Source organism: Taudactylus pleione, unplaced genomic scaffold (genome assembly GCF_031769625.1).
Source record: "Taudactylus pleione unplaced genomic scaffold, aTauple2 ptg000487l, whole genome shotgun sequence".
Classification (NCBI taxonomy): Eukaryota; Metazoa; Chordata; class Amphibia; order Anura; family Myobatrachidae; genus Taudactylus; species Taudactylus pleione.
In genome coordinates, this window is record NW_028284889.1 from 4,377,403 (window position 1) to 4,399,877 (window position 22,475).

General features: G+C 46.4%; 1 protein-coding gene across 3 annotated transcripts in view; it reads left to right on the forward strand.

Moving 5' to 3' along the window:
* The window catches only part of TEX14 (testis expressed 14, intercellular bridge forming factor), a 377,640-nt gene that overhangs the window by 95,672 nt on the left and 259,493 nt on the right, over positions 1-22,475 (forward strand). For all 3 annotated transcript variants that reach the window (XM_088449540.1, XM_088449541.1, XM_088449542.1), the window contains 2 exons: positions 18,416-18,529; positions 19,938-20,061. In XM_088449540.1, the coding sequence (XP_088305666.1) occupies positions 18,416-18,529; positions 19,938-20,061 (238 nt within the window). The remainder of the gene's footprint in view (positions 1-18,415; positions 18,530-19,937; positions 20,062-22,475) is intronic.

A 22,475-nucleotide genomic window follows, 5' to 3' on the forward strand; every position in this document is an offset into this window, starting at 1 on the left:
GAAGTTACCAGAATCCAGAAAGGCAGCAAGTGTGACTGATCCAGAAGAAATTACTAAAGTGACTTGTAACTAGGGGTGAGCGGGTTCGGATTTCTGAAATCCGAACCCCCCCGAGCCCCCCCGATCCGAGTCCGATCCGAGTCAGGCTCGACTTTTCCCGCCTGACTCGGATCTGAAATCGAGGCAAAACGTCATCTTCCCGCCTTCCGAGTCTCGCGGGTTTTGGATCCTATATAAGGTACACACGTCGGCGCCATTTTCTCACTCGGCTGTGGACAGTGAAGAGGGAGGGTGGGAGTTAGGGCTGTGTAGTGTAGTGTAGTGCTGCTGTTGTCCACTACTTCAAAGTCCATAGGGGCTGGCTGTGTTGTGCTGTGCTGCTGTTGTTAATAGGGGCTGTGTCCACTACTTCAAAGTCCATAGGGGCTGGCTGGACTGTGTTGTGCAGTCAGTTCTCCATAGGGGCTGTGTCCACTCCAAAGTCCTGTGCAGTGTCCCAGTCCTAAAGGAGTGCTGTAGTGTTGTCCAGGGGGTGCTCTGTCCATCAGGGGTGCTCCCCCCAAGTGCTAAAAAAATAATATATTTTCTGTGTTTGTGAATTGTGTGCGCAGTAGCCGCACGTGCATCAACAAAGTAGTGCCAAGCGTGCGCCTGTGTCATAAGTAAAGGGCCGGCTGGCTTGACCGTTAAGGGTGCTGTAACCCCCGAAAGTACACTCCAGTCCAAACCAAAAAAAAAATTATTTTCTGTGTTTGTGAATTGTGTGCGCAGTAGCCGCACGTGCATCAACAAAGTAGTGCCAAGCGTGCGCCTGTGTCATAAGTAAAGGGCCGGCTGGCTTGACCGTTAAGGGTGCTGTAACCCCCGAAAGTACACTCCAGTCCAAACCAAAAAAAAAATTATTTTCTGTGTTTGTGAATTGTGTGCGCAGTAGCCGCACGTGCATCAACAAAGTAGTGCCAAGCGTGCGCCTGTGTCATAAGTAAAGGGCCGGCTGGCTTGACTGTTAAGGGTGCTGTAACCCCCGAAAGTACACTCCAGTCCAAACCAAAAAAAAATTTATTTTCTGTGTTTGTGAATTGTGTGCGCAGTAGCCGCACGTGCATCAACAAAGTAGTGCCAAGCGTGCGCCTGTGTCATAAGTAAAGGGCCGGCTGGCTTGACCGTTAAGGGTGCTGTAACCCCCGAAAGTACACTCCAGTCCAAACCAAAAAAAAAATTATTTTCTGTGTTTGTGAATTGTGTGCGCGGTAGCCGCACGTGCATCAACAAAGTAGTGCCAAGCGTGCGCCTGTGTCATAAGTAAAGGGCCGGCTGGCTTGACCGTTAAGGGTGCTGTAACCCCCGAAAGTACACTCCAGTCCAAACCAAAAAAAAAATTATTTTCTGTGTTTGTGAATTGTGTGCGCAGTAGCCGCACGTGCATCAACAAAGTAGTGCCAAGCGTGCGCCTGTGTCATAAGTAAAGGGCCGGCTGGCTTGACCGTTAAGGGTGCTGTAACCCCCGAAAGTACACTCCAGTCCAAACCAAAAAAAAAATTATTTTCTGTGTTTGTGAATTGTGTGCGCAGTAGCCGCACGTGCATCAACAAAGTAGTGCCAAGCGTGCGCCTGTGTCATAAGTAAAGGGCCGGCTGGCTTGACCGTTAAGGGTGCTGTAACCCCCGAAAGTACACTCCAGTCCAAACCAAAAAAAAAATTATTTTCTGTGTTTGTGAATTGTGTGCGCAGTAGCCGCACGTGCATCAACAAAGTAGTGCCAAGCGTGCGCCTGTGTCATAAGTAAAGGGCCGGCTGGCTTGACCGTTAAGGGTGCTGTAACCCCCGAAAGTACACTCCAGTCCAAACCAAAAAAAAAATTATTTTCTGTGTTTGTGAATTGTGTGCGCAGTAGCCGCACGTGCATCAACAAAGTAGTGCCAAGCGTGCGCCTGTGTCATAAGTAAAGGGCCGGCTGGCTTGACCGTTAAAGGGTGCTGTAACCCCCGAAAGTACACTCCAGTCCTAACCAAAAAAAAATTATTTTCTGTGTTTGTGAATTGTGTGCGCAGTAGCCGCACGTGCATCAACAAAGTAGTGCCAAGAGTGCGCCTGTGTCATAAGTAAAGGGCCGGCTGGCTTGACCGTTAAGGGTGCTGTAACCCCCGAAAGTACACTCCAGTCCAAACCAAAAAAAAAATTATTTTCTGTGTTTGTGAATTGTGTGCGCAGTAGCCGCACGTGCATCAACAAAGTAGTGCCAAGCGTGCGCCTGTGTCATAAGTAAAGGGCCGGCTGGCTTGACCGTTAAGGGTGCTGTAACCCCTGAAAGTACACTCCAGTCCAAACCAAAAAAAAAATTATTTTCTGTGTTTGTGAATTGTGTGCGCAGTAGCCGCACGTGCATCAACAAAGTAGTGCCAAGCGTGCGCCTGTGTCATAAGTAAAGGGCCGGCTGGCTTGACCGTTAAGGGTGCTGTAACCCCCGAAAGTACACTCCAGTCCAAACCAAAAAAAAAATTATTTTCTGTGTTTGTGAATTGTGTGCGCAGTAGCCGCACGTGCATCAACAAAGTAGTGCCAAGCGTGCGCCTGTGTCATAAGTAAAGGGCCGGCTGGCTTGACCGTTAAGGGTGCTGTAACCCCCGAAAGTACACTCCAGTCCAAACCAAAAAAAAATTATTTTCTGTGTTTGTGAATTGTGTGCGCAGTAGCCGCACGTGCATCAACAAAGTAGTGCCAAGCGTGCGCCTGTGTCATAAGTAAAGGGCCGGCTGGCTTGACCGTTAAGGGTGCTGTAACCCCCGAAAGTACACTCCAGTCCAAACCAAAAAAAAAATTATTTTCTGTGTTTGTGAATTGTGTGCGCAGTAGCCGCACGTGCATCAACAAAGTAGTGCCAAGCGTGCGCCTGTGTCATAAGTAAAGGGCCGGCTGGCTTGACCGTTAAGGGTGCTGTAACCCCCGAAAGTACACTCCAGTCCAAACCAAAAAAAAAATTATTTTCTGTGTTTGTGAATTGTGTGCGCAGTAGCCGCACGTGCATCAACAAAGTAGTGCCAAGCGTGCGCCTGTGTCATAAGTAAAGGGCCGGCTGGCTTGACCGTTAAGGGTGCTGTAACCCCCGAAAGTACACTCCAGTCCAAACCAAAAAAAAAATTATTTTCTGTGTTTGTGAATTGTGTGCGCAGTAGCCGCACGTGCATCAACAAAGTAGTGCCAAGCGTGCGCCTGTGTCATAAGTAAAGGGCCGGCTGGCTTGACCGTTAAGGGTGCTGTAACCCCCGAAAGTACACTCCAGTCCAAACCAAAAAAAAAATTATTTTCTGTGTTTGTGAATTGTGTGCGCAGTAGCCGCACGTGCATCAACAAAGTAGTGCCAAGCGTGCGCCTGTGTCATAAGTAAAGGGCCGGCTGGCTTGACCGTTAAAGGGTGCTGTAACCCCCAAAGTACACTCCAGTCCAAACCAAAAAAAAAATTATTTTCTGTGTTTAGCCGCACGTATATATCAAATCGATATAACATAAATGGAGGACCAAACTTTCTCCGATAAAAATAAAATAGAGAAAGATCAAGAACCACTTCCTCCTAGTGCTGAAGCTGCTGCCACTAGTCATGACATAGACGATAACATGCCATCAACGTCGTCTGCCAAGGCCGATGCCCAATGTCATAGTAGAGGGCACATACAATCCCAAATGGCAAAGTTCAGGAAAATGACCTTGAAAAAGACATTTAAATCAGCTGAAGAGAAACGTAAACTTGCCAATATGCCATTTACGACACGGAGTGGCAAGGAACGGCTAAGGTCGATCCCTAGTATGTTCATGACTAGTGGTTCAGCTTCACATGACGATGGAAGCCCTCCTCCCACTAAAAAAATCAAAAGAGTTAAGCTGGCAAAAGCACAGCGAAGAACTGTGCTTTCTAAGAAGATATCACAAATCCCCAAGGAGAGTCCAAGTGTGGTGGTGGTTGCGATGCCTGACCTTCCCAGCACTGGACGGGAAGAGGTGGCTCTTTCCACCATTTGCACGCCCCCTGCAAGTGCTGAAAGGAGCACCCACAGTCCACTTGCTGATATGCAAATTGAAGATGTCACTGTTGAAGTACAACAGGATGAGGATACTGGTGTAGCTGGCGCTGAGGAGGAAGTTGGCGAGGAGGATTCTGATGGTGATGTGGTTTGTTTAAATCAGGCTCCGGGGGAGACAGTTGTTGTCCGTGGGATGAAAAAGCCCATCACGGTCATGCCTGGGCAGAAGACCAAACATTCCACCTCTTTGGTCTGGCAATATTTCTATCCAAATCCGGACAACAACTGTCTTGCCATATGTACCATATGTAAAGGTGAAATAAGTAGGGGTAGGGACGTCAACCACCTAGGAACATCCTCCCTTATACGGCACCTGCAGCGCGTTCATAAAAAGTTACTGTCAAGTTCAGAAACTTTGGCTAAGACCGTAAGCAGTCCAGGGACACCTAAATCCCGTTGTCCTGTTGTATCCAAGCGCCTGCAAACCACACCGTCAACTCCCTCCTCATCAATTTCCTCCTTAGTCAGGATCGGAAGTAGTCCTGCAGGCCATGTCACTGGCATGACTGACTCTCCTATCCGGGATTCCTCTGGAGGATCCTGCATTGCTACGCCTACTGCTGCCGCTGCTGCTGTTGCTGCTGCTGGGAGTCGTTCATCATCCCAGAGAGGAAGTAGGAACACCACTACTTTTACTAAACAATTGACCCTCCAACAGTCCTTAGCGAGGAGGATGAAGTACGACAGCAGTCACCCTGAAGCAAAACGTATAACTGAGGCCTTGACTGCTATGTTGGTTTTTAGACGTGCGTCCGGTATCCGCCATTAGTGCAGTGGGATTTAGACAATTGATGGAGGTAGTGTGTCCCCGGTTCCAAATCCCGTCTAGATTCCACTTCACTAGGCAGGCGATACCGAGACTGTACAGAAACGTCAGAAAAAGTGTCCTCAGTGTCCTGAAAAATGCCGTTGTACACAATGTCCACTTAACCACGGACATGTGGACAAGTGGAACAGGGCAGACTAAGGACTATATGACTGTGACAGCCCACTGGGTAGATGTATCACCTTACGCAGCAACAGCAGCAGCGTCACCAGTAGCAGCATCTCAGAAACGCCAGCTCGTTACAAGGCAGGCTACGCTGTGTATCACCGGTTTCAGTAAGAGGCACACCGCCGACAACCTCTTAGAGAAACTGAGGGAAATCATCGCCCAGTGGCTTACCCCACTTAGACTCTCCTGGGGATTTGTGATATCTGACAACGCCACCAATATTGTGCGGGCATTACATCTGGGCAAATTCCAGCACGTCCCATGTTTTGCTCACACAATAAACTTGGTGGTGCAGAATTTTCTGAAAAGCGACAGGGGCGTGCAGGAGACGCTTTGGGTGGCCCGAAAAATTTCTGGCCACTTTCGCCATTCAGCGACTGCGTGCCGAAGACTGGAGCGCCAGCAAACACTCTTGAACCTGCCCCACCATCACCTGAAGCAAGAGGTTGTGACGCGGTGGAACTCAACCCTCTATATGCTTCAGAGGATGGAGGAGCAGCAAAAGGCCATACAAGCCTATACATCCACCTATGACATAGGCAAAGGAGGGGGTATGCACCTGACTCAAGCGCAGTGGAGAATGATTTCCGTGTTGTGCAAGGTTCTCCAGCCCTTCGAACTTGCCACACGTGAAGTCAGTTCAGACACAGCCAGCTTGAGTCAGGTCATTCCGCTCATCAGGCTTTTGCAGAAGCAGCTGGAGAAAGTGAAGGAGGAGCTAAGACGGAGCGATTCCGCTCGGCATGTGGGACTTGTGGATGAAGCCCTTCATTCGCTTTGCCAGGATTCCAGGGTGGTCAATCTGTTGAAATCAGACCACTACATTTTGGCCACCGTGCTTGATCCTAGGTTTAAAGCCTATGTGGTGTCTCTCTTTCCGGCCGACACAAGCCTGCAGAGGTGCAAAGACCTGCTGGTGAACACACTGTCAGCTGAAGCGGAACGTGACACGTCAACGGCTCCTTCTTCATTTTCTCCCGCAACTGGGGCTGCCAGGAAAAAACTTAGGTATCCTAAGCAACCCGCTGGCGGTGATGCAGGGCAGGCAGGACCAAGTTTGGACATCTGGTCCGGACTGAAGGACCTGGCAACAATTTCTGACATGTCTACTGTCACTGCATATGATACTGTCACCATTGACAGAATGGTGGAGGATTACATCGGTGACAGCATCCAAGTAGGCATGTCAGACAGTCCATACCTGTACTGGCAGGAAAAAGAGGCAATTTGGAGGCCCCTGTACAAGCTGGCTCTATTTTACCTGAGTTGCCCCCCCTCCAGTGTGTACTCCGAAAGAGTGTTTAGTGCAGCCGGGAACCTTGTCAGCGAAAGGCGTAGGAGGTTGCTTCCACAGAATGTGGAGAAGATGATGTTCATCAAAATGAATTATCAGCTCTTCCAGGGAGACCAGCCTCCAGAAGGTACAGAGGGACCTGTGGTGGTGGATTCAAGTGGGGACGAGTTAATACTTTGTGAGGATGAGGATGTACACACTGAAGAGGGTGAGGAATCGGTGGATGAGGAGGATGAGGATGACATCTTGCCTCCGTAGAGCCAGTTTGTGCAGGGACACATTAATTGCCAGCTTGTTTTGTGGGGGCCCAAACGAACCAATCATTTCAGCCACAGTTGTGTGGCAGACCCTGGCGCTGAAATGATTGATTTGTTAAAGTGTGCATGTCCTGTTTATACAACATAAGGGTGGGTGGGAGGGCCCAAGGACAATTCCATCTTGCACTTCTTTTTTTTCTATGCATTATGTACAGTTTGGGGCCTAGTTTTTCTAACTGCCATCCTGTCTGCCACTGCAGTGTCACTCCTAGATGGGTCACGTGTTTGTGCCGCCCACTCGTGTCGCTTAGCATAGTCATCCAGCTACCTCGGTGCAACCTTTTGGACATGAAAACACTATTGTGAGGTGTGAGGTGTTCAGAATAGACTGGAAATGAGTGGAAATTAAGGTTATTGAGGTTAATAATAGCATAGGAGCAGAGAAACCAACAAATTCTGTGATTTTAGCTGTTTTTATGCTTTTTAAAAAAAAAATACAGATCCAAAACACAAAACCCAGAACCCAAAACACGGAAGGGTGGTTTTGGCAAAACCAATCCAGATCCAAAACACGAAGAAAGATCCAGATCCAAAACCAAAACACAAAACACGAAAAGTGGCCGGTGCACACCCCTACTTGTAACCCTTTCAGACTTAAACCTAAAACCCTGTTTTATTCGCGTGAACGTGCATCAACCTGGGTATGGTATAAGACTGAAAGGTACAACCGGAATGACAGTTCTGGGTCTCGCTAATAGGGTTTTTCCTGGAACTTGCAACCGAGGTCGACGACCCGGCTTGAGTCTGAAACACTCCTAAAACAACTGTTTGGCCGGGGATAGTGGCACTTGGAGATGAGATCATCTCCAGGTGCTCACTGATGATGAAAGACCCGGGTCTGTGCAAGACCCGGGTCATGTGTGAAGGGTGACGACCCGGGAATAACCTGGGTCGCCCTCTTAGTGTGAAGGGGTTGCCCGGCTTCAACCCGTGCTCGGTGTCCCGAGTCTGAGCTGGGTTGAAGCCCGGGATTTTATATCTGAAAGCGGTATTAGAAAGAGCAGTCTACATGTTTTTTGGGAGAGTTTGGTAGTCCTAAGTTGGCTTCTCCGATACCAATTAGGAGTTCCCATTTCCCGGACAATGGGCCTGATTCTGAGTCGCATGCAATGCCGATGTACACATACTGTAGTTAAGCAATTATTTGCAACTGCGTATGTGCAAAAATATCTGATAGCACCTATGGCGCAAGCATTGCACATAATGTACGCACAAAGGTTCTGTTGTCTGGTCAGACGGTATTCTAAATTGGGGACTCTCAGGAAGATTGTGGCAAATTATGCCTTCGTAAATTATGCAAAACTTCACAATCTCATAGAAAAACTAAACCCGCCACTTAGTATATATACCTGCAAGAATCTAAAGCTTTATTCCACAAAACCAATGCTTCTGGCTGCCAATCACATTGACCATAAATCTAATTTGGTATTGGGCCACCAACCTGTGGAACCACTGCAAACAGTTTTGGAGCAACTGACTTAAGTGCTACAGTATATGGCCACGCCAAGCAGGTATGACAGCTATAATCTCATCCAATTGTAAACTAGAACAGCACTAGAAGCTTTTGAAGTCTATTACGTCTAATTTAAATGTAAAATTGAGATTACATTTCTTAAGTACTGTGGTTACTATACTACTAATATTGCTGATTCTGCATATATGTTTGAATTATACAATGAGCAATGCTCCTTTTCTTTACAACTGGTTCCCTGACTTTGAGCTGTCAGAGTTATACTCTATATAGCACAGTGAGGCAGAGTGACTAGCACGCTAGATATGGATTACCATGTGAGTAGCATTAGCCCTTATCCTGAGTAAAGAGGGCCTTGCATTAGACTTTATTTACTATCAAGATATATATCATAAAAGTTCCTCTTTAAAGTAAACCTATAAATATGTTTTTGTTATTTTAAGAAATATTATGATAAATAGTCATGACAACAAGCGCTTCAAGATTAATGCAGCCTACGTTTTCCTGGTGTAACACTCTGAACCATAAAAGACTACACTGGCGCTTAAATCTAAAATACAATAAGAAGATATAAAAACACAGATTTTCTACCTTAGGGTCCATAGGACTCCACAGGAGACCTTGGGGTATCGGCGATGGCGGAGACATCGGGCACCTCACAGTTAAACAGTCATCCCAGGATGCACCGGGGCACCTCTCCTATACCCCGCCCCCCCCGCCAAGGCACCTTCAGTTTTGTAGGTGCCCAGCCGGAGTTGGGTCAGCGCACATAGGGGCTGTTCAGACAGCCCCAGAAAACTTTTCTTCAAGAGCGGTCAGCACTGACAGTCCAGCGGACGTCCATGCTGCCACTCCGGTAATGATCCGGTGATCTCGGCGGGCTTCTGGGGCCTCTGCTAGCAGGGACCCCAGAGGTTCCCTGGACTGTGGCCTGATTCGTCAGGAAAACAAGTAAGCAGCGGGTGTCTGCGGTAGGTGCCCACTGATGCACAGTCCCGCTTATCCCCAGGGAAGGGGGTCGGCCACGCGTGGTGCCAGGCACTGAGCCTGTGCTGCCACTAGACTACCAGGGACGTCGAGCTGGAGCTTTCATGCAAGCTCCAGCGTCCCAGGGGTTAATAGCAGGCCAGGGGACAGCTCCTTCCCTATCTCATATCCGGCGCCTCCCCCGCTACTCTCAGCGCCTTTCCACTGCGGTCTGGTGGGCTGAGACAGAGCTCCTTCTTTGGGTCCGCCTACTCTGCACTCTCCGGCGGCAATTTTCTAATATGCTTAACGCTGGTCTCAGTGGCGGTGCGGAACCGGGTCCCCCTGCATACCTCTCTTTCTGTAAGGTCAGCGTATGTAGCGCTATTCCTACCAGACTTTACATCTGAGTATTTGATAGTAGTGCCCGAAGTGCAGGTTGATACTCTGCATTGTATGTGACTTATGCTAGTGCTGTCTGACTGTACTTTCTTTTCTCTGTCAGCCATTTTACTTTCCCTATACTTTTTGCTCTCACAGCCCTCACGGTGCTAGTACTGGGAATTTACCTCAGAGTTTAAAGAATTTTTTTTCTGTGTGGTGGGTCACATACAGCGTACATTCTCTCCTACTATGTCTGGGAGTGATGAGTCTGTGCAGATTGATGCTCCTCTCCTTCTTTCCTGCTCCAAATGTCAGGCAGGCATTGGAGAGAGGGGAAGTAATTATTGGGGGATTGTGTACTACATATACTGCCCTTTAATGTACTACACCTGTTTCTCACTCTGCGCAGGAGCCTCCATGGGCTTGTTTTGCACAAGCTTTAAATGCTATTGTGGAACTGTTGGCAGCTCCTCCCCGTGTTTCCCACACACTGGGGTTTATGCAGCAGGCGGCAGTCCAATCACCCGTTCAGGGAGTCCCCCGACAGTTGATGGTGGCGTAGTGTCTCCCTCAGCGACCAGCGCCTTCTCAGGTGTCTCCTGGAGCCTACAGTATTATGGGTTAACGCTTTCCCTTTCACGGCTCAGAACCTGATAGAGGTGTTACAGGTGAATCCCCGCTTAGGCCTGCTAAGAAACAACTAATGTTGTATCAGTCGACACATTATGATGAGGATGACTGATGACAGGGAGATACATGACTTGTCGCACTCTGAGGACCACCAGCGGGATTTAGAGTCTGAGTAAAAAATGTATGTCCAAGGTCTCTTGCGGGTGGTCTGTGTGGCCATGGAGATTGGGGACGAGGAACCTCCAGCAGCTAAGTACAAGCATGCCTATTTCAAGGAGGTTAAAAGTACCGCTGCAATTTTTCCTCTGTCTGATCAGCTAGTGGATCATTTAGAGGAGGCTTGGAAATCCCTTGGGAAGCGTTTCCAGCCTCAAAGACGTCTGGCTTAAGCTTATCCTTTTGCGGAGGATTATTTCTCTAATTAGGAAACTTCTCCTCAAGTGGATTCTCATTGGACACGCCTGGTTAAGAGTGCAACTCTGCCCATGCCGTCCATGTCCTCTATGAAAGATTTTTTGGACAGGAAGGTAGAGGTGTGTTTGAAGTCCATCTATTCCCTTTTAGGAGGGGCCTTCAGGCCAGCTATGGTCATCTGCTGGGTTGCCAGGGCCATGGAACGCTGGGCGAACTCTCTGGAGGTGTCTTTCCCCTTGGATGCTACCAGTGAGCAAATAGAACTGGTTGCTTATCTCAGAAATTCAGTTACATATATTAATGAGGCTGCTCAAGATGTTAGCCTCCTAACATCCAGGATTTCAGCTGCGGCCATTTCGGCGCGTTGCTCCCTATGGTTACGCTCTTGGAGAGCAGATGCTGAGTCTTAAGAAAGGGTTGGAGTGCTTACCCTTTAATGGGATGGTCTTGTTTGGTCCGGATTTGGCACCTTGGCTGCTGCAAATTCTCTTTGTCCCCTCTTGGCCCGACTCCATCAGGGTCTGGGACCTCGTCTTTTCGGGCCTATCGTCCTCAGGGAAAACCTATGGTTCAGTCCTTTCCTAGGCCGTCATGAGCCAAGAAGGTTACCAAGCCCAAGAAACAGGCTTGGAGCACCAGACGTCAGGCTGAGGGCTTATGGTCAGACTTGGCAGCTGGACGGGATGGGCCTCCCCTTGGGGGACCCCAAGATGGGGGGGCCGACTTCTTCAATTCGCCCAGTGCTGGTGTCAGACCACCACAGACACTTGGGTAAGGGAATTCCGATTGCTTCGGCTCACCAGAGTTTTCTCAGGTTCGCTGTCCTACAACAACATTTCCATTTTCAGGCCCTGCCATTTGTCCTTTCTACTGCACCTCGGGTGTTTACCAAAATTATGGCAGTAATGGCAGCCCATCTGCAGCTGCAGGGGGTCTGCCTGTTGCCATACCTGGACGACCACCTGCTCGTCGGGTCTGCAGAGGTACTTCGCCACCATCTACAGCTTACAATCTCTGTGCTGGAGACTCACGTTTGGCTAATTATCTGGAAGAAGTGCTCCATGACTCCCTCCCAGAGGATGCTCCATCTCGGAGCACTGTTGGACTCTCAACAGCAGAGGATCTTCCTAACCAAGGACAAGATCTCCATTTTACAGACGCGAGTACGCAGATTCTTGCACAGTTGCCGAGTGTCGATTCGCTTGGCAATGCAGTTGCTAGGCTCCATGGTGTTGACATTCGACATGGTAGAGTATGCCCAGTTTATTTTCCAGCCAGTGCAGACATTGATCCTCTCCAGGTGGGACTGATCTTCACATCGGATAAGGACACAAACAATGGTGCTCTCTGCGGAGGTGTGTCTGTCTCTGACTTGGAGGCAGCAGACAGGTCACCTCACCAAGGGGCGCCCCTTTTGGATTCCGGACTGGATCCTTCTGACGACGGACGCTTGTCTCCGGGGTTGGGGCGCAGTGGCAGGTCCACACTTCTTTCAGGGAAGGTGGACAGCAGAGGAGTCTGCCCTACCAATAAACATATTGAAACTTCGGGCGGTCTTCAGGGCCCTACAGCAAGCCAGACTCATACTTCATGGAAAGCCCGTGTAGGTTCAGTCAGACAACGCCACGACGGTGGCTTACATCAATTGTCTAGGAGGAACACGAAGTCAGGCAGCTCTGACAGAGGTGTCGCGTATTCTGACATGGGCGGAAGCCAATCTTCCTGCCATATCGGCAGTGTTCATACCAGGAGTACTCAACTGGGAAGCGGACTTCCTCAGCCGTCACAACGTGCATCCAGGGGAATGGTCTCTTCACCAGGAAGTGTTTCAGCTCCTAGTGGACAAGTGGGGTCTTCCGGAGATAGACCTCATGGCATCCCGACACAATCACAAGCTGCCAGTGTTTGGGTCCAGAACAAGAGACACCAAGGCTCTTCTTGTGGACCCTCTGTCAGTCTAGTGGACCTTCCAGTTTGCATACTTGTTTCCTCCGTTCTCCCTTCTTCCTCGTGTGCTTTGGAAGTTCAAAGAAGGAGGCACGATCCTGCTGGTGGCTTCAGCGTGGCCCAGATGTCACTGGTACTCAGATCTTCAGAGTCTCTCCATCGACACTCCGTTGCTGTTGCCACAACGTCTGGACCTGTTGTCTCAGGGTCCTTGCCTGAACATCCGGACCTGTTGTCTCAGGGTCCTTGCCGGACCTGTTGTCTCAGGGTCCTTGCCGGACCTGTTGTCTCAGGGTACTTGATGTCCCACGCCGTCAAAGACAGGCAAACTCAGGTTGTCTGTGTTTGACGGCGTGGCTCTTGAGACATCCCTCCTGAGGTCAAAAGGTTTTTCTGTCTCTGTGGTTAACACTATGCTCAGAGCATGATAGCCTGCCTCTGCAAGGGGAATCGGTATGAAATACCGCCTGCCTCTGCCAATGGAATCGGTATGAAATACCGCCGGCCGATTCCCGGCAGCGGCAGCCCGACACTGGAACAGATCCCGGCAGCGGCAGCCCGACAGCGCTGGAAATCCCGATCGTCCCTAGGTAAGTATTAACTAACCTAACCCACCTTAGGGGTGCCTAACCCTAACCTCCCCCCCCAAGTGCCTAACCCTAATCCCCCCTCTAAGTGCCTAAACCTAACCCCCCCCTTCCCCTCTGCCTAAACCTAAGTACCCCGAGGGGGTGCCTAACCCTAACCTCCCCCGGCGGTGCCTAACCCTCAATCCCCCTAGCCTAACCTCCTGGGGGGGTGCCTAACGGTAAGTCACCCCCGGGAACCCTAAGCCTAACCCCCCCCCCCCCCTGCGGCTGTCCGCTCGCGGCGCCCGGCATCACTACGATCGGGATGCCGGGCGCCTGTCTCCCGGCGTTGATAAAATGAGCAGCGTCTACATCTAGACGCCGGGCATTTCACCCTCGCCGGGATATGACAGTCGGGAAGCCGGCTGTCGGTAAAATGTCAGCCGGCATCCCGATTGCATCCCCTGCCAGGATTTACCACAAGGTGTGCACACCTACTTTGAATGGTGTCGTCCCAGAGGTTACGACCCCCAGGTGTTTCGGATATCCAGAGTTTTGGCTTTCCTGCAGGCAGGTTTGGACCTTGTCGCCGCCTTGTTTCATTGAAGGTGCATGTCTCTGCCCTTTCAGCGTGGTTCCAGTGAAGGATTGCTCCTCTTCCTGATATCCACACTTTCCTACAGGGGGTTCTTCGCATTCTGCCTCCCTTTGTCCCTCCTGTGGCTCCTTGAGATTTGGCTATAGTACTTAGGGCTCTCCAGGGCTCAGTGGACCTTTAATGGCTTACGATCAAGACTGTGTTTCTTCTGGCTATTGCTTCCGACAGAAGAGTGTCAGATTTGGGGGCTCTCTCTTGTCGCCCTCCATTTCTGATTTTTCACCAGGACAGGGCGGTGCTTCGGACTCGCCCTCGGTTTCTTCCTAAGGTAGTGTCTAGTTTCCACATTAATGAGGAAATTATAGTAACAGCCTTAACTCTCCAGACCTCTCGGCAGGTGAGGTCTCATTGGATGTAGTACGTGCTCTCAGGATATATGTGGACCGTACCAGTTCCCTCTGGAAGTCTGACTCCTTGTTTGTCAATAAGGGAACTTTGGCTAGATCGATTCGTATGACAGTCTCTGAGGCTTACACTCATGAAGGCCTTCCAGTGCTGCCCTCTGTTACTACTAGGTCTGTGGGTCCCTCGTGGGCAGCTCGCCGTGGCAACGCGGCTGTTCAGCTTTGTAAGGAGGCCACGTGGTCCTCTGTCCATTATGCATTTGATACCTTCGCCTCTCAGGATGCTTCCTTGGGTGGCGGATTCTTCTTTCTGCACAGGAGCGTCCCCACCCTTAACGGGACTGCTTTGGGACATCCCCAAGGTCTCCTGTGGAGCCCTATGGACCCTGAGGTAGAAAATAAGAGATATGGTAAGAACATACCTTTGTTATCTATATTTCTACGAAGTCCATAGGGTCCACAGGACTCCCACCCTGTCGCACCCGTGCTTCAGATGGGCTTTGCTCTGGTCACCGGTTTTCCGTCTCCTTCTCTGTGAGAATGTGATTCTTGTGTGTTCCAGACTTTCCTTTCCCTTTTGTTCTCCTCCTCCGGCATATGGCTTATTACGTAACTGAAGGTGCCTTGGCCTGGGGGCGGGGTATAGGAGAGGGGCCCCAGTGCATCCTGGGATGACAAGTAGGCTGGTAGGCTGAAAACTTTAACTCTGAGGTGCCTGATGTCTCCGCCATCGCCTATACCCCAAGGTCTCCTGTGGACCCTATGTTCTTCGTAGAAATAGAGATAACAATGGTAAGTTCTTACCATGGGGCAGATGTATGAAGCTGTGGAAAGTGATAAAGTGCATAGTGATAAACGACCAACCAATCCGCTCCCACCTGTCATTTTTCAAACACAGCCTGTAACATGACAGTTGTGAGCTGATTGGTTGGTCGTTTATCACTCTGCACTTTATCACTTTCCAGAGCTTCATACATCTGCCCCCATATCTCTTATTTTTTTATTTTATTTTGATCCATCTATAATTGATAATCACTGGATCTGGTTGACACTTGGATATTAATCACCTGAGATTGCGAGGTGACCCAGGTGTTCTAAACTCACTCCTTGGGGTATACTTACTAAAGTGAGAGTTTTTAGAAATGCAGATGTTGCCTATAGCAACCAATTAGATGCTACTTAACATTTCACTAGCAGTTTGTAGAAGATAATATCTAGAGTCGGATTGGTTGTCATGGGCAATATTTCGACTTCTAAAAACTCTCACTTTAGTAAATATACACCCGTGTGTTCTAGTTAGAGGTTATTTTTATACCTATTGATTTACGGACTATAGGCCTGATTCAGAGGCGCTCGCTATTTGTGAGCGCTCGCTCTGAATCAGGACAGGGTATTTTTTTTTTATTCCGGCCTCAAGGCCGCTCGCTAAACTGTGGGTGACCACCCACAGCTTTAGCGGGCGGCCTGGCGATGGTCGTGATTATCGCGACCATCGGCATTGGGAGGAGACCCTAAGTAAGGGTCTCAGCACTCGCAATGCCGAGTGGACTTCCTGCTCTAATAGAGTAGGAAGTCCACTACTGACATCACGAGTGATGTCAGAAGAGCCGTCCACAAATGCCAGGCGTTCCTTCGGGAACGCCTCCGTTTGTGCAGCCACCTCCCCTACCCGCCTACAAAACGGGGCCAGCTGTCGATCAACATCGACAGCCGTCCTGTTTTGTTGCGAGCCCTGGAGCGAGTGAAGTTCTCACTCGCTACAGGGCATGCGTACGCGGGTTGCGTGTGCGCACTGGGCCACCATCTACCCGCTTGTGAGCGCTATGCGCTCACGAGCGGGTCTGAATCAGGCCCTATATTTTGAAAATATCAAAGGGAATTTTCTGTATTGTTGCATTATGTATAATGTTGGTGATTTAATACGATTTTATTGATCTATATATAAATATACCCCAGTATTTTGTTTTAGGGGTCATGTGTATCAATAGTTAAGTTTTACTATTCATACGTTTCTTGCATAATTACAAATAGTTTATATGTGTGCCCCAAAAAGGCTATATAAGTCTTGTTTGTGCTTTCTTGCATAAATAACTTTGGAATATTGCTAGCTTGTCTCATGTATGATGTGTACCCCCATCTTAATGTGACAGTGAACATATCCTGTACTACCCACTAAGCTTATTGCTCTATGGGAAAATGAAGAAGCAAGGCTTGTTCTGTAGGATTACACAGAACATATGTGTTGTCAGTACACCCCTCTCTGCGACTGTTCTATATAATCAGTGATCGTGCTGAAACACATGACTGCTGTCCAGAGAAAAAGGTTTTATATTCAGGTGTTAGGTATTTTAAGGAGCCAAAGGGAATCCCTGTTTGTGAATAAATACAATATTATAATACCAGACCCCCTGGAAGATATTATAGGTTTCTGTGGGGATTGAACAAGGGTTTTATATACCTTTGGTAAGATATAAATCAAAGGAATTCTCAGAGATTCCTGTATAAGGAATTGCAAGGTTTCTTCATCAATCCACCCATTTCTCTAGCCCATTTCAATAATAGAATCAATTTACCTTTTATATTTTGTTGTGGGGTCACAATTTAACTTTTTTTTCACACTCGGCGTCATTAAGCTGTCATTTAATTTCACATATATAGTCAGGTCTATTTAAAATAACCACCCCTCCTCCCTTCTCAGAAGGGGCAGGATGCATCAATCAATCGCATTTTCTATGCTTTTATTAAAACTGTATGCATGTAGATGTAGGCAAAGGACAGCTCTCCTGATAAGAGCTGCCCTTTGCAATGTCATAAACCCGGGAGTCCTTCTGTGCATTCTCTAGGCTTTTATTAGGCAACGTCATTTATAGTTTTGCTTTCCGGAGCTTGGTGTATATAGGAAATTCGGTGAGGGACAGACTGAGCCAGGGAACAGGGTTTCTTTCCCGAGATCTCGCAGCCGTCCGCTGCCCTCCTGCACCTTCTCCCTCCCACTCAATGGGCAGATTTTCTTCCCTGTTTTCGGTTTCCTTGTGAATTACTGTGTATCAGTGTCTTCTGTATCTAGTAGTTGGGGATATGCGGCATGTGTTTTGGTATCTTCTACCTATGTAAATTTTTGTGAAATGTTTAAGCAACAGGCATATATGTGTGTGTATATATATATATATATATATATATATATATATATATATAATTTCAGTGCTATTTAGAGGATAAATGTAGCACTTATTTGTAATTTCAATAAGTAATTTTCTTTAAACTATATACAGTAACAAATGCAAAAATATTTTTCTTTTTTTTTCACATAGAGGGGAGAATTCAATTAGCCGCCCTAATTTACCATGGGTCTATTGATCCCCTGGGGCTATTCAATTAGTGTCAAAAGCAGCCCGTAGGCTGCACTTACAAGATTTTTTTTGGGTCTGATCAGACCCAAAATGAAGTCCGCGCTAAAGAGCATGTTAATGGGTGCCGTGACCCTGTTAACGCATAGATCCATGAACTTATCACTGCTTCTATGTGTTAACGCTGATTAACGTGTCATTTTTACGGGCGTGTAAAAGGGTCTGGAATTGAATAGCCCCAGGCATTAAAGCTCAAGGCTACCACCCTTTTTCACTCATGTTAAATTAACAGGGCTAATTTAATTTGGCCCATAGATGCAAAATAGTTGCATTGTTATCCTGGTTTTATATTTCCATATACAAGTGAAATGTCATATATTGATGTATTTCTTCCTTGCGTTATACCAAGTAGCAAAATTCGCATTCATAGATTACAGAAAATGACTAAAAGGCTGCAGTGACAGGTGTGAAATATCAACAAAAATACATCTTAATTATTCTGCTTTAATTTACTTTGATATCACAAGATATTTGATGAAGTTTGAACCACACAGTATTTTAACCTGTTCCAAATATTTCAAAAACTACAGAATGATGTTGACACGTATTCATAGGGAAAATGGATGAAAACTATAACGCTTATTTTAGATGTTTCTTGATGTACAATATGTATATACATACACACACACAGACACGTTCGGATCTCCCTCAAAACAAGGCAAAACTTCATCTTTGTCCATGGAACATGATGTTTTGCCTCGTTCTCAGATCCAAACTTGTTGGGAAGATCTGAACCGAAACCGAACCGCTCCTCTCTAATATACACTAGTACTGCCCAGCATAAACCGGTTCACCGCAGTCTGCCGCTGCTCGTTGTGTGGGAGACGTTGGGCGAGGTGACCACTGCGCATGCATGTCGGAGATGGGACGGACTTTTATATTTATCGATTTATCTGAATTGCTTATGTTTTTGTTTAACTAAAAATGCTTTTAACTGCTTACAGTTTGTTGTGGGAATGTACAGAAGTTACAGTAAAGGGGCTCAGTGTGATGGCTTATAGAAATAGCAACAAGGAGCCTTTGGTTGATCTTTTACTAGCGGAACAGAGAAATATAAGGTATGTAATAGTAGTTTCTAATAGGGTTTGCATTTGTAGCACCATGAAGGAAATAATTTTCTACAAATAGATTATAGATTTTCGTATAACTGACAATCTACTTATATTGCACATGTACATTAAAGAGTTAATTTAAAATACTTGTTATGGCAACCTGGAGACTGCAGCAGTTAGTAACATTAGATGGCTCAACATTTTGCAGACAACATTAACAAGTCCAATAGCTGTACTGCAGCTGGTGAGCAAGGGTCCTACCAAGAGTTTGAATGAGGATTGCCCTATTTTACACAAGCATAACAAACTAGCAATTTAACAGCTGACGCTGACAGTTTTCTTGGAGGAGCTCAATAGAGCAGAATCGCAGAAGGGATCATTAACAGAGAATGAAAATAGCAATAACAGGTAAAGGAAGAGCTAAGAAACAGGTGGGTAGTGAGAGGTGTGGATAAGAGAGAGAAAATTTAATAGTCAAGGGAAGAGACTACAAAGTTTATTTAAAAGCACCAAGTTGACAGTGAAAAACTTGTGTCAGTAAGGTTAAGTAAATGAGGATTTAGTAGAGAGAATAGTGTTACTGAGAGAGAGTAATCAGGCAGTAGGAAGGGACAGAGCGCCTGATTCAGACCCACTCGCAAGCGGGTCGATGGTCCCCCACTGCGCATGCGCACCCTGCGTGCACATGCGCGAGTCCCGGCCAGCGACGGGTGCTCCGTCGCTACGGGTCTCATACCAAAACGGGGCGGCTGTCGATTGTGACTGACAGCTCGCCCCGTTTTGGAGGCGGGCAGGGGGGGGGTAGCTGGCCAAACAGGCGTTCATCTATGCTGGGAGTATACAGTGAATTTTCCCTTTAAATGAACAAAAAGCATCGCAGCAGCAGCCATTTTGGATTTATATGAATATAAAGAATCCAATGACTGCAATATGAACATTAACTGACCATATCATTTTTATAGTGGAACTATTTTAGTGTTTGAATTGCTATTGACTATACATTAACTGAGATATATGGTTGTTTTTCCTATTAGGGTTTTTTTATTCATTTTTATATAATTTCTTCACTGTTTTTTTTCACATTGGATATATGTATATATTTTTTCCGACACTCCTTTATTTGCATGATTTATTCAAACATCTCTTCAGTGGATGAATTACAATCTATGTAATATAGACACCAATTGTGCATTTTAACAACTGCATGGGTACTATTATACCCAAGAGTTCTAGATTATTGTGTGCATAGTATCTCTGTTGGTGTGAAATATTATCTATTATATATTTTTGTGTTATCATTCATTACTTAGCTGCCTCTTCTAAGCAAAATTTATCTAATTTGTGCTATTTCTGATACAGTAGCTAATGAATATATGATTGTTTATCACCAATGTGTTTTCTTTCTGCTTTACAGTAAGCTACAGCATCCTCTCATTCTCCAGCTGTTAGCTCTATGTATCTCACCTTCGCTGGAAGGAACACGGCTCGTGTTTGAGAGAGTCACATTTGGTTCCTTCTACAACATTTTACACGAAAGGGTAATTGTTTTACAATTCCTTTATTTTGTATTTTTAAAACAAAAAATAAGTAGAGCTTAAATTGAAAGTATTGTATGTACTTTTTTTGGAATTGCAAATGAGGCAGTGTTTCTTCTACAAAAAAAGACTTAAATGTAATTCACCAAATACATTTTTTTTTGTAAAACCAGACGACAGTTTATCTAAATCCCTAGAGTCGACTATCCATGGTTTTCACTTTCAGCAGCCCCCTTTAGCATAGAGTGATAATGTAGGAGCTTAATCCTAGACCTGGCTCTGGCACTGGACTTATAAATATTGGAAACACCAAGGAAGAGTAGTACACTGTCAGGGGAGATCCAGAAAAAAATGACAGGGGGCACCATGATAGGGGTAGTGGGGGTAGTTAGCGGTGGTAGGTCCCATTCCCAGAAAAGGGGCGTGGTCTTACTACAAGGGGCGTAGCCTCACAGGATATACAGTGTGTGGGCCACAAATACAAGCTGTTAAAATTTGAAAGTAAAGAGGAAGAATTACAATTTTATTAGCATTGTCTCTTATGGAGCATACACACGGTCAGATTTGTCAGTTGAACGGTTTTACCAAAGATTTGAACAATTGAACAATTTTTTACTGCATTAAAATGAATGGAATCGTCCAAGTCTGACTGCAAACACATCAGATGTCAGATATCGTTATCTGACCATCGGGAACGCGCATCGCTCATTATGTCAGATTTTCCTTCAGATATGAACGATTGAACGATTTTTTAAATCGTTATCGTTCAGATCTGAAGAAAAATCTGACTGTGTATGCACCATTACACACAATTTTAGTAGTATATAAAATAATTCTATTGTCTGCAGTGCTATTTTTTCTAGATACATTTATTCAGGAAGGCATGAGAGGATGTGGCAAAGGCGGGCAGAGCCTCTGCAGGTGTGGTTGCGTAATTTCAGAGAAACGGGATCCACACTAAATTAACACATACCCAGAAAAGTTTCTAAATTTATATACACACAACCAGAAGGCAGGGATACATACTAAATATATAGGAAAGAGCTTGATATACTGAAAATGCCAGATTCATAGTATATAAATTGAAAAAGCTTCATCCATATAAAATATACTGTAAAAACTGGATGCATACTGTATAACGTACATTTAAAAAGCCGGATCCACAGGAAAAACCAAACTCACACTAATTTCACACAAACACACATAGGGCCCTAATCATCATCACTAAATGGCCCGTTACACATGTAAAGACGCTAGTTTCCACATATTTAATGTAACCGCCATTCATCATTAGTGGTCTGATAGGACCACCTAATATTCAGCAAACTCTGAAAACGTAAAAGTTTTTGAAGTTTGCCTGCGAGCACAAATACCATCTTCAGATGGCGCTTGTTCTCGGAAGCCCTTCTCCTTCCTGTGGGAAGGAGGTCTGGAGATGCAAATAGGGATCAGAGTGGATCCCTTCACTGCCTTTTCACTGTGTGACCACCAGTGGTGGCTTCAGTGGTGTGGCTGCAGCACAGTTCAAAATTCAACTAGGGGAGCCACACCAACTGTTAGTGAGTCCCGGCTGGCGATGTTTGGGGTGGCAGTTTGTGTGGCTCCCCTAGTTGAATTTTGGACTGCGCTACAGGCACACCTCTGGATCCGCCACTGATGAAAAGCGCATTCATTACCTCAGGTCACACAAGTGCAGAAGCCGGCGACTGAAAAGGTAAGTAACGTTGCTATATGGTAGCAGTGTTACTGATCGCAGGGACAGCTGCTTTTTGGAGCAGCTGTCTCCGCACAGGAGTAATGCTGAATTGCTCAAGTGAAAGTATCCCCTGTGGCGAGTTGGAACAGACCCCATAGATACAGAAATGCAGGATTAATATTAAATATTTTCAAAAAGCCAGATCAATTTAATACTCAATAATTCATAAATATGCATTTATGAGAAAACTGTAAATAAGACAAACCTATAAAAGCTTGACATGTCGACTCGTTAATTTTGTAAAACAAATAGACGCCCTTGACATCCCTATGAAAATAAGTTGTATTATGTGACTCAGTGCTCCCCATCCAGTTGCAGCCCGTTTCCCGCTAACCAGTTACTGCTTGCGTTCACAGATTGATGTAGATCCATGCGATTGTGGACTGCTAATCTGACACCTGCACAAAGTGATATTTCAGAAAATGATACATGTGCAGTACTGGAAAAATCGCTTATTCCTTCTGCAATCTTTGTGACTGCCAGACAATACAAAGAGCATTTTAGTGACACTAGACAATACAGAGATCATTTTAGTGACAGCCATATAATACCCACAGCATTTTTAATGAGTACCATACAATACTGATAGCAATTAAGTGACTGCCATACACCACTGAATGCATTTTTGAGTGTGTATGTCTACTGCAGCCTCTTGGGAAGA